Source organism: Nyctereutes procyonoides, unplaced genomic scaffold (assembly GCF_905146905.1).
Source record: "Nyctereutes procyonoides isolate TBG_1078 unplaced genomic scaffold, NYPRO_anot_genome, whole genome shotgun sequence".
Classification (NCBI taxonomy): Eukaryota; Metazoa; Chordata; class Mammalia; order Carnivora; family Canidae; genus Nyctereutes; species Nyctereutes procyonoides.
In genome coordinates this window covers 42,611,920-42,627,538 of record NW_026575030.1, presented here as the reverse complement: position 1 = coordinate 42,627,538, position 15,619 = coordinate 42,611,920, and the positions used below count along the sequence as shown (strand labels likewise).

Sequence of the window (15,619 nt, the reverse complement as noted above, 5' to 3'; positions counted from 1 at the left end):
AGACCCGGGATCGAATCCCCTATCAGGCTCCCGGTGCATGGAGCCTGCTTCTCCCTCTGCCTGTGTCTCTGCCCCTCTCTCTCTCTCTCCTCTCTGTGACTATCATAAATAAATAAATTCAAAAAAAAAATTTTAAAAAAAAAAAAATTAAAAAAAAAAACTTCCTTTAAAGCTAGTCTGACTACTCGGTAAAATCACGTCTTTAACCCGAAGGACACAACGTGGAAATGACTTGCAAAGGTACAGGACTGGGAGTTATCTGGCCAAAGGTTTCTCTGAGCTCTGATTTACTGTAAACCAGCGCCCTACAATCCGAGGGGCAGATAGGACCCTGCACCGCACCCCGCCCGGGGCTGTCGGGCGCCGCCAGGCCGAGTCCCCACAGCTGTCAGATACCAAAAGGATTTCACAGTCGGTTCCACAAAACCGTTCAAAGCGGTTCCCCAGACACTCTTGGGGCTTGGCCTAAGATCAAAGGATCCTTATCAGGCGTGTCAGGCTCGAGCACATAAATTCTCAGGTTAGATTAAAAAAAAAAAGAAAGAAAGAAAAACGAATTCATACTTCTACCCCAAAAGAGTTCGAGAATTCAGTCCCGCAGATTTAAAAAAAAAAAAAAAAAAAGCGAAGGCTCCGCAACGCCGAACCGTTTCAGTCCGCAGACCAGCAGTCGCTGTATTTACCTGTCCCCTACCCCGCGAGACTTCAGGTAAGCGGGGGTGGCTGCTCCTTAAAAGGTCAGGCTCCAGGCCTTGGAAATCAGCGCGGCAAGTCCTGATCAACCACAACTTGGCTCCTGACTCACTAGTTAAACAAAACCTTCGCATGTGCAAATGTCCCCCGTACCCCAAACGCCAGAGATAAATGCTGTGTCACTGAGAAAAAAAAAAAAAAAATAAAAAAAAACAAAAACCACCAAGTATTTGCCCGCACGTGCCCAAGGCGGCCGCCACCTCGCGCCCTCGGGCTCCCCCGAGCCCCCGCGCGGCCAGGCGGCTGCGTCGCACGGGAAGCCCCCGCCCGCGGGCCCGCAGGCACACCCGCAGGCACACCCGCGCCCGCCGAGGTCGCCCGCCGAGGTCGCCCGCCGAAGCCCGCGGCTGCCGCTCACCATTTCCAGGTGAGCGCCGGGGCCCTCGGGATGTCCGCTGCCCGGGGCCGGGCTGGCCCTGCCCTCCGGGGTCTTCCGTTCGCTGTTGCGCTTCAAGCCGCCGGCGTCGCCGCGGCCCCCGGCCTCCCGCCGCCGCCTCTGCCGGCTCCACAGGTACATGGCACCTGCGCCCAGCAGCAGGGGCGCCCCGACCGCCAGCGCCAGCTGCCATCGCGGCAGGCCCCCAGCACCCGCGCCCGCGGTCGCGCCGCCGCCACCCACCGCGCTCCCGGAGCTGGGCGCAGCCGCGGCGACCACCGCCGCCTCCACAGGCTTAGAGGCGGCCATGGCGGGTGTCCTCCGCCACCGCCTCCCCGCTGCTCGCCGGCGCCTGGGCCACCAGGCAGCGTGCGAAGGAGGACCGGAGCGGGGAAGGCAGGCAGCGAGCGAGCGAGCGAGCACGCCAGGCAGCGGGAGCGGACGACAGAAAAGGGCCAGAGGTCACCGGAAGCCCAGGGCATGCCGGGCCAGACCCGGCCGTCCTTTTCCTCCCTTTTCAACTGTGGGCGGGGAGGGGCGGGGGCGGGGGCGGGGGCGGGGAGGAGGGGGATTACTTCCGGGTCAGGGGGCCGGGGCGGGCCCGGGGCGGGCCCGGGGCGTCGAGAGCGGCCCTCTGTACTTCGCTCCGGTGCTGTGCGGGACAGTCGCTCCTGGGCTCTCGGGCCTCCCGCGGTGGCGGGTGTCACTCCCTCCGCCCTCAGCGGCCTGCTTATCTCGGGGAGCGGCGGAGGGGCGCGTACCGTGCGCAGGCGAGCGCGGGGGGCGCTGCGGCCGCCCTGGGAATGGGCGGGAGCGGCGGAGGGGCTCCGGGTGCTATTGGCTGGCAGGAGCGGTGGGCGGGGCGTAGCCCGAGCCGCCCCGTTTATTGGTGGAATTTGGGCTCGGTTTTCCCGTTACCGCCACGTAGGCGCTTCTTGGAGCCTCGGGGCCAGTAGTTTGGTCGTCCGTCTGCAGACCGGGGCAGCCTACGGGGTGGAAGGGCCAAAGCCAGAGACTGCCTGATTCCCGTCTCTCTACCGTGGCCAGGTTTTAGTTTGGAGGAATTCGGTATGTGGGGGTGGGGGTGGGGGTGGGGGTGGGGCAACAGCAGGTAGCAGAAATCAGACTGGGTGCCCTCGGGCAGATCCAGATTGTTCCGCCGAAACGGCCTGAGCGGAGTCCCTGCGGTTCGCCGTCTGCACCGGTTACGAAAGCGATGACGTCTGCGTGCTGCTAACGAAGTTCGTGGACGGAGCGGGTAGGAATGCGAAGACCCGGAGTGCCTACGTGCCTGCAGCCTTCTTACACGAATCTGTGCCCCGTGGTGGATTTCTCCTGCCGTCTCAGCCCACGTCGCGGTCTCTGGAGCTCCCGCGCCCCCCGCGGTGCTCGGTCCGCCCCCTGCTTTGCGAGTTTTGCGCTAGCGCTCTCAGCCGCCTTGCCTCGCCCCTAAACCGAAGTTTCAGTTCCTAGCTTCCATATCTCGAATAGCTTTGTGCAATCCTTTCCCCATCCCCTGCACCCCTTTCCCCATCTTAAAATGCAAGAATTTACCTTGCGAGGGATTGTTCGGAATTCATAGTATTGTCAGTAAGAAAAGTATTTAGTAGAGAATGAATCCGCAGCTGTGGCTCCCCATTTCAAGCGTACTGGTCTGCAGCCCCTTACATTAACATCTTACAAAGGATCATTTTGCTTTCGGGGCATAACAGGATTTTCAACATCACAATAGAGCTGCATAAAGATTGAAAGATAATGTATTAAGTGGCACCAAAATAGACGGATTAAATTAGAATGGCCTAATTTGAAGGTTTTAGGACCATTGCTCTTCTGCCTCGTGTAGGCTCCTATTAGAAAATTGCTTCCAGGCAATAGGGTTCCTCAGCAACACACTATAAAGATGAGCTAAAAGTAATAGCAACAGAATTGAGTTGATCAAACAGTGATTGTTGCAGGCAATCATCTATTCTTCCTTCCTGATTCCCAGCCCCCAAAGGAAAATCTTCTGTCTCTTAATATAATTCTCCCTTGACATTTCAGAATAGAGTTAGGGTTTTTCTTCACTGATATTTCCATTTCTTCTGTAGCCTCAGGGGAATGTAGAATGCTGGTAGTTACTGTTGGTAGGAACTCAGTCGTTTGAAGTTGTTTTATTTTTTTTTTGTTACTGTTATCAGAATATGTAACATTGTTATGGTTGCAAAGAGTTTACTGTGAGAAGGCATCCTGCCCCTAGCCACCCAGTTCCCCTCTCAAAAGGTGATCAATGTTAGAGTTTCTTGAAACACTTCAATTAATATTTATCTAAAGGGCTGCTTTTGTTGATTTTTTTTTAAAAGATTGTATTTATCAGAGAGAGCGTAAGGTGGGGGAGCAGTAGAGGGAGAAAAAGAAGCAGACGCCCCTCTGAGCAGGGAGCCTGATGTGGGGACTTGATCTCAGATGGAGAGATCATGACCTGAGCCAAAGGCAGAGGCTTGATGGACTGAGCCACCCAGGCACCCCTTGTTGGTTTTATTTTTAAGATCGGCATCAGTAAATCAATTTGTTCTTGTTACTTTTGTGCTTTAACATATCATTTTCATTCCCTAGCCTCCTCATTTCTTTTCTCTCATTCTCTCCATCACTTCCTAATTGATAATAGTGTAGAATTGAGTAAGAATGTCATTAGTTCAATGATTTACTGACCTGATGCATACATTTCTGACCTGTCAAATAGTGAAAACACACCTCTCACACCTATACATGAGAGATATGATTAGATAATATTTAATTTCTTTTTAGTGTATTGTTCGTTACAAAATAGCAAACATTCACTGCTTAGTTTTCTGTTCATCTACATTTTAAAGGAGAGAAGTAGAATTGTCTCTAAAAAAATTGAAGTTAGGTATATGTTAACGCAGACATTTTCTTTTTCTTGCTAGATTAATGGAATTCAATAGAAGATTTCTTCACCTCTTCTCTGATCTATCTTGAGAGTCAGTTGAAATGAGTTTGAACATCTAATGGACTGGGATGCAAGAGACCTGAATTCTTATTCTAGATTTTAATACTAATGAGCTGTGTGTGTGACTGTGGGCACCAATGTGACCAGTGGATTCGATGATTCCTAAGTCTCCTCTTAGCTTTAAAATCATATGATTCTGGGATCCCTGGGTGGCGCAGCGGTTTGGCGCCTGCCTTTGGCCCAGGGCGCGATCCTGGAGACCCGGAATCGAATCCCACGTCGGGCTCCCGGTGCATGGAACCTGCTTCTCCCTCTACCTATGTCTCTGCCTCTCTCTTTCTCTGTGTGTGACTATCATAAATAAAAAAAAATTTTTAAAAGAAGAATTAAAAAAATTTTAAAAAATCATATGATTCTACCCCCTCAATTGTCATTGCTACATGAAAGACTTCCTTATTGGTGGAGTTGGGAGATACCTGCTTGATTGGTGTTCAAGCCTTACAGTGAGTCCACAGACATACTTACATTAAGCCCATACATTCACAGTTGGATTCTCTTTAAACTTTTCCTTAGATTTCCATTCTGTTTTACTTCACTGAAAAATTACTGGAAAGAATTGTTTAAGCCTATTATCTCTGCTTATTTATCATCTATTTCATCTAAAATCTATTGTAATCTGCTTTCTAACTGTATTACTAGTCTGAAACTACTTTAAAGGTCACCTAATTCATTGTTTGGTTTTGGCCTTCATATGCTTTTACTGAAACATTTGATGCCATTGGTCATTCCCTTCTTGAAACATTGGTTTCCCCGGCTTTCAGGAGACTAAATTCTCCTGATTCTTCTAATCTCTGACCAATTTCTAGATAAATGCTGTCCAACAGAACCTTCTGTGGGGACACCTTGGTGGCTCAGCAGTTGAGCATCTGCCTTTGACTCAGGTCGTGATCATGGGGTCCTGGGATTGAGTCCCACATGAGGATCCCCTCAGGGATCCTGCTTCTCCCTCTGCCTTGTCTCTGCCTCTCTGTCTCTCTGTGTCTCTCATGAATAAGTAAATAAAATCTTTTTTAAGAAAGAACTTTCTGTGATGTTGGAAGTGTTTTATATATCTGTGACATCCAATGTGATTGGTATCTATTGATATCCAATAGCAACCTGTGGCTGATGAGCACTTGGAGAATATAGCTAGTGTGACTAAACTTTTTGTTTTCATTTAAATCAATTTAGAGGGATCCCTGGGTGGCGCAGCGGTTTAGCGCCTGCCTTTGGCCCAGGGCATGATCCTGGAGACCCGGGATCGAATCCCACGTCGGGCTCCCAGTGTATGGAGCCTGCTTCTCCCTCTGCCTATGTCTCTGCCTCTCTCTCTCTCACTGTGTGCCTATCATAAATAAATAAAACAAAAAAAATTTAAATCAATTTAGATAGCTTACTGTGACTATGGTTACTACTTTGGACAGCACAGCTCCAGATCTTCCTAAGTATAGGAATCCATAAGAATTTGTCCTCTTCTTTGTCTGCAATCTCTCCATTAATTAGTAACTAAAGTATATCTCATTGCTTCAGGTACCATTTCTCCAAAGATCATCAATATCTGAATATCTCCTGGTACGACTTAGCCATTTACCTCTAGCCCTGTAATTTCCTTCTATTTCGTGAGCATCTTTGCCTGGATGCCTCATTTGAAAAAAATATAACTCATCATCTTCCGTCCTCACTCCTTCCCTTTGTAAAATCCTCCCCCCGCCCCCACAATACCATGGTGACCTTACTGGTTACCCAATTTGAAAGCCTAGGCTCTTTGGTTCTTCCTCTTTTCCAACCCTACTAACTGAGCACAAGCAAATGTACCAACATATACATATGCAAACACAAAATCTGCTGTGAAGTCTATTTGATTCTTTTGTAATATCTTACAAATATTTTTCTTCCTTTTCATGTCCCCTGCCATCCTCCATTCAAATACATGAGAACACTTAAAAGTATGTCTGACACATAACAGATGCTGAATAAATAGTTGTTGCTTCCCTTTTTCCTCTTTTCTCTATTTCTTTATTTTTTCTGAATGCTGTATTAGATTCCTAGCTTCTAGTACCTCTCTTCTATGTGTCACTCTGCACTTAGATAATAGATTACTCTTTCCAAAGTACAACTCCCAATTTCATTCTTGAGCTCAAAAACTTTTAGACCTTCTCTACTTCCTGTGAGGTTAAATGTCTGTCCATCTCCACCTCCTCCCAAACACTACTTCTATTTCCTTGGTCCACATTCATAGTTCTTAACAGTGTTCAAAATGATTTATGTGACCTGTCACAGTACATAAACTCTATGAAGACAGGAACTTTGTTTGTCCTGTACTCCAGAGCCCCGAAGACAGTCAGTGTAATGGTTTAATTTTATGTGTTGACTCAGCAATGAGGTGCCCAGATATTTGGTCACACGTTATTCTGGGTGTGTCTGTGAGGCTGTTTTTGGATGAGATTAACATCTGAAACAATAGACTGAGTAAAGCAGATTGCTCTTCCTAATGTGAGTGGCCCTAATCAGTTGAAGGCTTAAAAAGAATAAAAAGGCTGACTTTCCCTCAGTAAGGGGGAGGTTCCACTGCTTGACAACCTTGAGCTGGGGCGTTGATTTTTTTTCTTGCCTTTGTAATTGAAGCACTGGCTCTTGGTTCTTGAGCTTGCCAGCTTTCAGACTAGAATTTGTACCATCATCTCTCTTGAGTCTCTCTCAGCTGCAGATCTTGGGACTTCTCAGCATGGACTAATTGTATGAGTTCATTCCTTATAGTAAATCTTATAAATATGTATATCCTAGTTTCTGGTTCTAGTCAGGACTCACGGTTCCAATAGTTTCTGGGGCATGCTAAGTAATATAGATTTGGGTACCATGAGTGGAGTGCTGCTATAAGAAATGCCTAAAAATGTAGAAGTGGCTTTGGAGTTGTGATGGGTATAGGCTGAGTTTTGAGTTATGTGCTAGAAAAAGCTGAGATTTCTGTGAAACCACTGTTGGTAGACATAGAACATAAAGACAATTCTGTTGAGGGCTCAGAAAGAAAAAATAAGAGATGGAGATGAAGTTTCCATTTTCTTCCACAAATACATAATTACGAACAGAATGTTGGTAAAAATATGGATGTTAAAGGCTATTTTAGTGAGGTCTCAGAGGAAATGAGAAACAGGCTATTAGAAACTGGAGGAAAGTGGTTTTTCTTATAAAGTGCCAAAGAACTTGGCTGAATTGTGTCCTTGTGTCTTGTAAAAGGAAGAACTTTTTTTTTTAAAGGAAGAACTTATGAGTGATGAAATTGGATATTTAGTAGAAGAGATTTTTTTTTTTTAAGTAGAAGAGATTTCTAAGCAAAGTATTGAAGGTGGGGTTTAGGTTCACCCTATTGCTTATAGTAAAATGGAAGAGGAAACAGATGAATTGAAGAAGGAACTGTTAAGTAAAAAGGAATTAAAACTTGGAGATTGGAAAATTCTTAGCTTATCCATAGTGCAAAGAATGAGAAAACTTATTCTTAAGAGAAATTAATGGTGTGGCTGAATGGCTGTTTGATAGATCTTGAGTGGGACTCATGGGCTTCATCAGCCATCTCAGCAGAGGCCAGAGAGATAGGATGATACCAGAAGAAACTGCCAGCTGGAACTAAAGAGGACCAAAAAAGAAAAAAGAAGAAGGGCGGAATAAAGGAAAGCTATTGGACTTTGGGGATATTATGGCATGGGGCCATGTGGGACCATAGACCTATACTGCTATAAGAAGGCTTTATCTTTCAAAAGGGAAAAATGACCCAAAAGTTGTTCAGAAATTGGGAAGGGCCATTCCCACCACAGACTCAGAGGTGGGGGGGCAAGACTGGTTTTTCCTCTATTTCAAAGGGTGGCCCCACCAGGATAGCCCTACCGAGTGCCTCAGGGGCAGGGTTACACGTGTAGAGAACTCATGGACAGGGCTGCTTCCCTTCCCTACTGAGGTGACACTGCCACCCTGTTGGGCCTGGAGGGCAGAGTATAGGAACAAAGAGGATTATTCCTGAGCCTTCAGATCTGGTGGGATTTGCATACTAAATTTTGAACCTTGTTTGGGACCCCTTACCCCTTCTTTCATATTTTTCCTTTTTGGAATGGAAATGTCTATAATATGTCTGTCACATCATTGTGTTTTATTTTTATTTTTTTTAAAGATTTATTTATATATTTATTCATGATAGACAGAGAGAGAGAGAGAGAGAGAGAGAGAGAGAGAAAGGCAGAAACACAGAGGAAGAAGCAGGCTCCATGTCAGGAGCCTGAAGCAGAACTCGACTCCAGGATCATGCCCTGGGCCAAAGGCAGGTGCTGAACCGCTGAGCCACCCAGGGATCCCACATCATTGTGTTTTATTTATTTTTTATTTTTATAATAAATTAATTTTTATTGGTGTTCAATTTACCAACATACAGAATAACACCCAGTGCTCATCCCGTCAAGTGTCCCCCTCAGTGACCGTCACCCATTCACCCCCACCCCCCCCCGCCCTCCTCCCCTTCCATCACCCCTAGTTCGTTTCCCAGAGTTAGGAGTCTTCATGTTCTGTCTCCCTTTCTGATATTTCCCACACATTTCTTCTCCCTTCCCTTATATTCCCTTTCACTATTATTCATATTCCCCAAATGAATGAGAACATACACTGTTTGTCCTTCTTCGATTGACTTACTTCACTCAGCATAATACCCTCCAGTTCCATCCACGTTGAAGCAAATGGTGGGTATTCGTCCTTTCTAATGGCTGAGGAATATTCCATTGTATACATAAACCACATCTTCTTTATCCATTCATCTTTCGATGGACACCGAGGCTCCTTCCACAGTTTGGCTATTGTGGACATGGCTGCTAGAAACATCGGGGTGCAGGTGTCCCGGCGTTGGGACATCATTGTGTTTTAGAAGCAAATAACATTTCACAGGTTCACAGCTGGACAGGAATCTTGCCTCAGGATAAATCATCTCTTAAGTCTTACCTGTACTTGATTTCAATGATATTGAAGTAAGACTTCAGATCTTAGATTTTAGAGTAGATGCTAGAATGAGTTAAGACTTTAGGGGGTAGTTGGAATGAAATGAATGTGTTTTGCATTTGAGGACATGAATTTTGGGAGACTGAGACCTCATTCACTGTACCAAAATCTGTATTAGCTTCCTAGGGCTATTATAACCTAACAGCATAGACTGGGTGACTCGAGCAATGGAAATCTATGTCTCACAATTCTGGAAACTGGGAAGTCCAAGATCAAGGTCTGGTCAGGGTGGTTTCTAGTGAGAGTTCTATTCTTGGCTTGTAGATGGCTGCCTTCTCCTTCCGTCCTCATGGGATGTCTCTCTCTCTCTCTCTCTCAACTCTAGAGAGAGAGCTCATGCATGCCAGCTCTTGAGTGCCTCTTCTTCTAAAGGCACTAATCTCATGGGATCAGAGCCCCGCCCTCATGACCTCACTTAACCCTAATTACCTCCCAAAGTCTCCATCTCCAAACATCATCACATTAGAAGTTAGGAATTCAACCTAAGAATTTGGTGTGTGTGTGTGTGTGTGTGTGTGTGTGTGTGTGTGTGTGTGGAGACACAAACATTCAGTCCAAAGCATACAATAAGCATTCAATAGATAATTGTTTAAGTAAATATATTGAAGGGTATCAAAGAAGGAAAAGATGACATTTAGAATGAAATAGGTAGAGTTTTCATTTACTTAAAACAATATTGTCAACTATATCATGAGCCTTTTAAACTCCTAAAATACTTTTCTGGAACTTTCTTAAAACCTAGCCCTTTTTACCTTATTTTATAGAATTATACTTGTCCTGCCTCATCTATTAGTCTATAAGCATTGCAAAGCAGAAGCTATGTCTGATATTTATCTTTTTATCTTATACAGTGCGCAACAGAGTGTCTCCTGTCATGCTATATGTCAGAGCAAAGGACTATGTTTTTTTCTTTCTGCATTGGACCTATACAACAGTATAAATCTTTTCCTCACCGCTCCCACATTGCCATAATTATTTGTTCTATTGTGCCACCCATACTCAGTTCCAAGTCCTCGAAGAGTAAGAATCATGTTCTAGTTGTCTTTGTGCCCCCACATCTATCACATGGCTGGGCACACAATAATTGTTTTTTAACTTACTTATTTATCCGTTTATCTGTGCAACGTAATACCTGAAATGTGGTCAGTACTGAATAAAGAGTTGATAAAGCGTTTGTTGAACAACTGCTACTTCATTTCCATTACTGTTGCCAACATTAATGATCTGATGCCACCATTGCTGTCCAACCACTGGTATCAGCTAAGAAACCAACTCAATTGCTGCCACTGCTGCCATCACCAGTAATAGTCTGCTGTCTTCTTCCATTACCACCATCATCCCGTCTATTGGTTTCCAGTCCCAAGCATGCTGGAGGCAGTTACCACCTATACCATTGCAGCTACTTTCATTGGGATCTGATTGATTTATCCTTCATACTCCACTTATGATATATAGAAGTTTATGCTTCTTCTGAGCCCTCAAGGTGTTAATTTTTCCCCTGATGGTTTCTGCCTTATTCAACTTCCATCAAAGCATCAGTTGAGTGGGTGGTACCTCTTTGTTTCTCAGGGAGAATGTCACTTTATGATTCAATCAAGAGGCTGTTCTTTTTGCTGTCAGAAGAAGCCTCTGCCTTTTTCTTCAGGGAACAATCTGCAGTAACCTTGTTCCCTCTCCTTAGCAGTGACTGATCGAGATTACGCATATTTTATGCACTCATTTGCCACCTTTCTGCCCACTCACAGATTTGTAAGATCCATCTCATCAATCCTCATCAACTTAGTTCATCACCACCCACAAGAATTTGTGTCATTTGCAAATGTAGAGATGTTGCCTTGCTTCTACTTGAAAGGGTATTACATATAGGTCATGTGAATTGTGCCCTGCCCGAGGATGCTGGAGCAAGTCGGGGCTGAGGTCTGGCCTACACTTTGTTCCTCACAGTGTGGTATCAGGCTGTGTCTACCTGAAGAAAGGTGCTCCTTTTTCTGAACTGCATAAAGGTAGTGGTCCACCACTAAGCAATGGGCTTGCAGTGGAGTCTCCACCAATAAAGGGTACCATTGTTTAATTTATTCCTATTAGATTAGTAGTTTTGTTTATGCCACCTTGTTCTTAGCATTGATCTAGCACTGAACCTGCAGTCCTCCAGGCCAAACATCCCTATCTTTACCTTTTGTTGTTTTTCCAAACCAGTGAAAACTAGCCTCAAATCCAATAATGAAGAGAAGACATAATTTTTTTTATATTATGAAAAAAATGTAAAACCATAAAAAAGGTTTTCTGTGCCTAGGTTCTGGTTATTTATTGCTGCTTAACAACCATCCCAAGTGGCAGTGGCTTAAAGCAACTTTGTGTTTTATTTAAGATGTATTTTATTACATCTTAAAGTTTTATTGCTCAGGAATTTGGATGAGGCCTGATTGACTCTTCGTTGGTGTCAACAGTTTATTCTTCTGGCAGATGGACTGTCTGGAGGGTTCAAGACAGCTTCACTCAGTGTCTCACACCTTGGTACAAACGGCTTGAAGACTGGACTTATTTGAGACCATATAGGGGGAACACCTTCTTGTGGCCTTTCCAGCATGGCAATCAGGGCAGTCAGATTCATGTGGCAGCTAAGGGTTCCTAGAGAAAATGTCCCAAGAACCCTAGGCAGAAGCTGCATAATTTTCTAAAACGTCGTTCTGTGTGGACCAGGGACGTTACTAAAGTCAGCACAGATTCACAGGGAGGTGATTCAGACTCCCAATAGGAGAAATAGAAAAAGAGTTGCAATTCCTTTAAATCTACCACCATCTTCTACTAAGATTTAACCAGTTACTATCTTGCCATGTTTGCCTGCAACACAGTTAGAAAAACATTTTTATTATAGAACCCTGATAAATATCACCTGGAAATCTAAAAAAATGATCATACCTAATAGTGAAATGTTAGTGCTTTTCTCTTTGAAGTCAAGAACCAGTTGGGGATTCCAAGTACCATTACGTAGTACTGAAAATGTTAGCCAAAATAATAAGACATAAAAGGAAATAAAGGGAGATTAGAAAGAAAGAAGTAACTTTCCATTATTTATAGACAATATGGTTGTCTCCACAGAAGATTTAAAAAAGTATAATCTACTAGAACAAATAGTTTAGCAATGTTGCTGGATAAAAGATTTACACTTCTCAAATTGGTCCCTTGTGTTTTCCAAACCATTGGCTATTTTGTGTTTCTTCTGTTCTCAGGTCTGGCAGATGCCTTGTTGCTTGCTTCTTTTCCCTCCTGCAGGACAACTATCCCAGGTCTTAGCTGCTGGTGGTTTGAACCCACACTATCTCCTTGGAAGTGGAGTACATCTTGTCCCCAATGTTTGCTATAGAGTTGTCCACGGATATTTTGCTCTACAGTTGCTCTATTGGTTTTTATGTGGGGCTTCAGAAAGGTTGAAAACTTAGGCTGTCTTCATTATTATCTTTCCAGAATACCTCTAGCTTAATAGCCTTTTGATCTTATATCTACCCATTTAGAGAAGTTTCTTTTTCTTGGTATTAGTCATTTTTCTTTATACCCTTATTATGAAATAATTGTAGTTTCATAGGAAGTTGCAAATAAATGCACATGGAGGCCCCATGTATCCTTCACACCACTTTTTCCAATATTGACAACTTGTATGACTGTAAGACAGTATCAAAACCAGGAAATTGACATTGATACAATCCACAAAATTTACTCAGATTTCACCAGCTATACATGCATTCATGTGTAGGTTATGTATATTACATACGTGTTGTATGTTATATATGTCATTTATGTTATGTATGTGTATGTTACAGTTCTGTGCAGTTTTAACATGTTTCATGTAACTACCACTACAATCAAAATACAGAAGTGTTTCATCACAAAACTCCCTCATGCTAAACTTATATAGTCAAAAACCCCTGCTCCCAATCCTTAATCCTTGGCAATCACTAAACTGTTCTTCATCTATCTGACTATTATTTCATGGGTGCTGTATAAATAAAACTATATAGTATGTATTCTTTTGAGACTGAACTTTTTCACTCAGCATAATTCTCCTAAGGGCAATCTAAATTGTTGTATATATCAAATCTCTATGTTCATGTGCAGGTATTCCCATAAACATAGGTTTTAATTTCTCTACGGTAAGAGTACAATTACTGGATCATATAGTAGTTGCATTTTTAGTTTTAAAATAAACCAGAACACTATTTTCCAAAGTGACTGTACCATTTTTAAGTCCCATCAGCACCATAAGAATGATTTAACTTCTCTGCTTCTGCTCCAGTATTTGGTGTTGACACTATTCTGGTGTTTATAGTGATATCTGATTTTGGTTTTAATTTTCATTGACCTGAAGGATAATGATGTCGATACCTTTCTATGTGCTTATTTTCTATCTATATATCTTTTTCAATGAAATGTCTTTTGTTCATTTCCTAATTAAAAGGTTTGTTCTTTTAATGTCAAAATTTGAAAGCTATTATATATTCCAGATACTAGTCCGTGTTGGCTACATTTGCAAATGTAAATATTTTCTCCCAATCTTTAGCTTCTCTTTTCATTTTCTTAACAGAGCCATTTGCAGAGTAAAAGATCTTAATATGATGAGATCTAGTTAATCAGCTTTTATGAATTATACATCTAGTGTCAAATCTAAGAACTCTTTGCCTTGTTCTTTTTTTATTTTTTAAGATTTTATTTTAAGTAATCTCTGCACCCAGTGTGGGGCTTAAACCCACAATTCTGAGATCAAGAGTCACGGTCTTCACGAACTGAACCACCCAGGCACTGCTCTTTGCCTAGTTCTTGATCTCAAACATTTTATCCATTTTTTCCCTAAAAGTTTTGTAGCTTCACAATTTATATTTAAGTCTGTGATCCATTGTGAGTTAATTTTTGTGTAAGGTATGAGACATAGGTCCAGATTCATTTTCATTTTTTGCTTTTTTTTTTTTTTAAATAACAGGATGAATACAAGCACATATACACTGCTGGATGGCTGCCAGAGGATTCAAATTTTTTTTGGATTTTTTTATTCAATTTTTAAACTGTGAATGTCCAGTTGTTCCAGCACCATTTGTTGAATAGGTTTTTCCTTACTCCACTGACTTGCTTTTGTAATTTTTCAAAATTTAGTTTAAATATCTATATCTATATCTGTTACTAGAGTCTCTGTTCTGTTCCATTGGTCTATATGTATCTCTATCAATCCCACACTGTCTCTATTATTGTAGCTATACAGTAAACCATAACATTGTATATCATGATTCTCCACTTTACATCTCAGTTTCAGAATTGTTTTTAACTATTTCATGTTCTATGAATTTATATAAATTTATTTATTTATTTATTTTTAAAGATTTTATTTATTCATTCATTCATTCATTCATTCAGAGAGAGTGAGAGACACAGGCAGAGGGAGAAGCAGGCTCCATGCAGGAAGCCCAATGTGGGACTCGATCCCGGGTCCCCAGGATCACACCCCAGGCTGCAGGCGGCGCTAAGCCACTGCGCCACTGGGGCTGCCCTATATAAATTTTAGAATAAGCCTTTCTATGTCTATAAACACCTGGATAAGAATTTGCATTAAACCTAGAGGTCAGTATGGGGAGAACTGACATCTTTACTCTATGGAGTCTTCTAATTCATGGATAAGGGTTTCCACTTCTTTAGACTTCTTTGATTCTTTCATCAGCTTTTTGTCATTTTCAGCATACAGATTCTGTACATATTTTGTTAGATTTGTATCTAAGTATTTCATTTTCTCTGGGGCAATTATAAATGGTATTGTAATTTTATTTTTGATTTCCATATGTTCGTTTTTAGTATATATAGTATATATTGCATATATAGAAATGCAATTAATTTTTCTTTGTATTGAGCCTGTATCTTGGGACATTGCTGAAAATCACTTATAGGTTCTAGGAGCATTTTTGTAAATCCCTTGGGTTTTATATAAAGATAGTCATTATCTGCAAATAGAGACAATTATATTTCTTTCTTTAAAATCTGTATGCCTTCCCTCACCCCCTTCCCGTTTTCTTCCCTTATTGCACTGGCTAGAACTTCTATCACTATGTTAAATCAAAATGATGAGAATAGGCATTTTTGCCCTTTTCCTGATCTCAGGGGGAAAGCTTTCAGCCTTTTACCATTAAGTATGACATGCAAGAGTCATTTTAAAATAAATCTTTTCACAGTTGATATTGGGATCATACTAATAAACGGTATATTACTGTTTTCCGGAGAAACAAAACCAATAGGGTGTGTGTATGTGCGTGTGTGTGTGCACGCTATGTAGAAAGAGAGAGGGAGATTTATTTTAAGGAATTGGCTCACATGATTATGGAGCCTGGAAAATCCAAAATCTGCAGGGTGGGTCAGCAGGTTGGAGACCCAGGGGAAGCAGTATTGCAATGAACTCCAAAGGCTGTTAGAATTCCCTTTTGCTTGGAGTAGGTCAATCT

The 15,619-nt window shown here is 42.6% G+C and overlaps 2 protein-coding genes across 3 annotated transcripts in view; one reads left to right on the top strand and one right to left on the bottom strand.

The window, feature by feature from the left end:
• The window catches only part of TOMM70 (translocase of outer mitochondrial membrane 70), a 34,976-nt gene extending 33,365 nt beyond the window's left edge, over positions 1-1,611 (bottom strand). The window contains exon 1 of one of the 2 annotated variants that reach the window (XM_055315969.1): positions 1,112-1,611. In XM_055315969.1, coding sequence (XP_055171944.1) covers positions 1,112-1,438 — 327 coding nt within the window. In that variant the 5' untranslated portion in view covers positions 1,439-1,611. The remainder of the gene's footprint in view (positions 1-1,111) is intronic. The other variant, XM_055315970.1, reaches the window with a different exon arrangement.
• Positions 1,612-1,622: 11 nt separating this feature from the next.
• Positions 1,623-15,619, top strand: part of LNP1 (leukemia NUP98 fusion partner 1) — a 41,916-nt gene continuing 27,919 nt past the window's right edge. The window contains exon 1 of the mRNA XM_055315971.1: positions 1,623-2,197. The gene's annotated coding sequence lies outside the window, so the exon portion shown is untranslated. The remainder of the gene's footprint in view (positions 2,198-15,619) is intronic.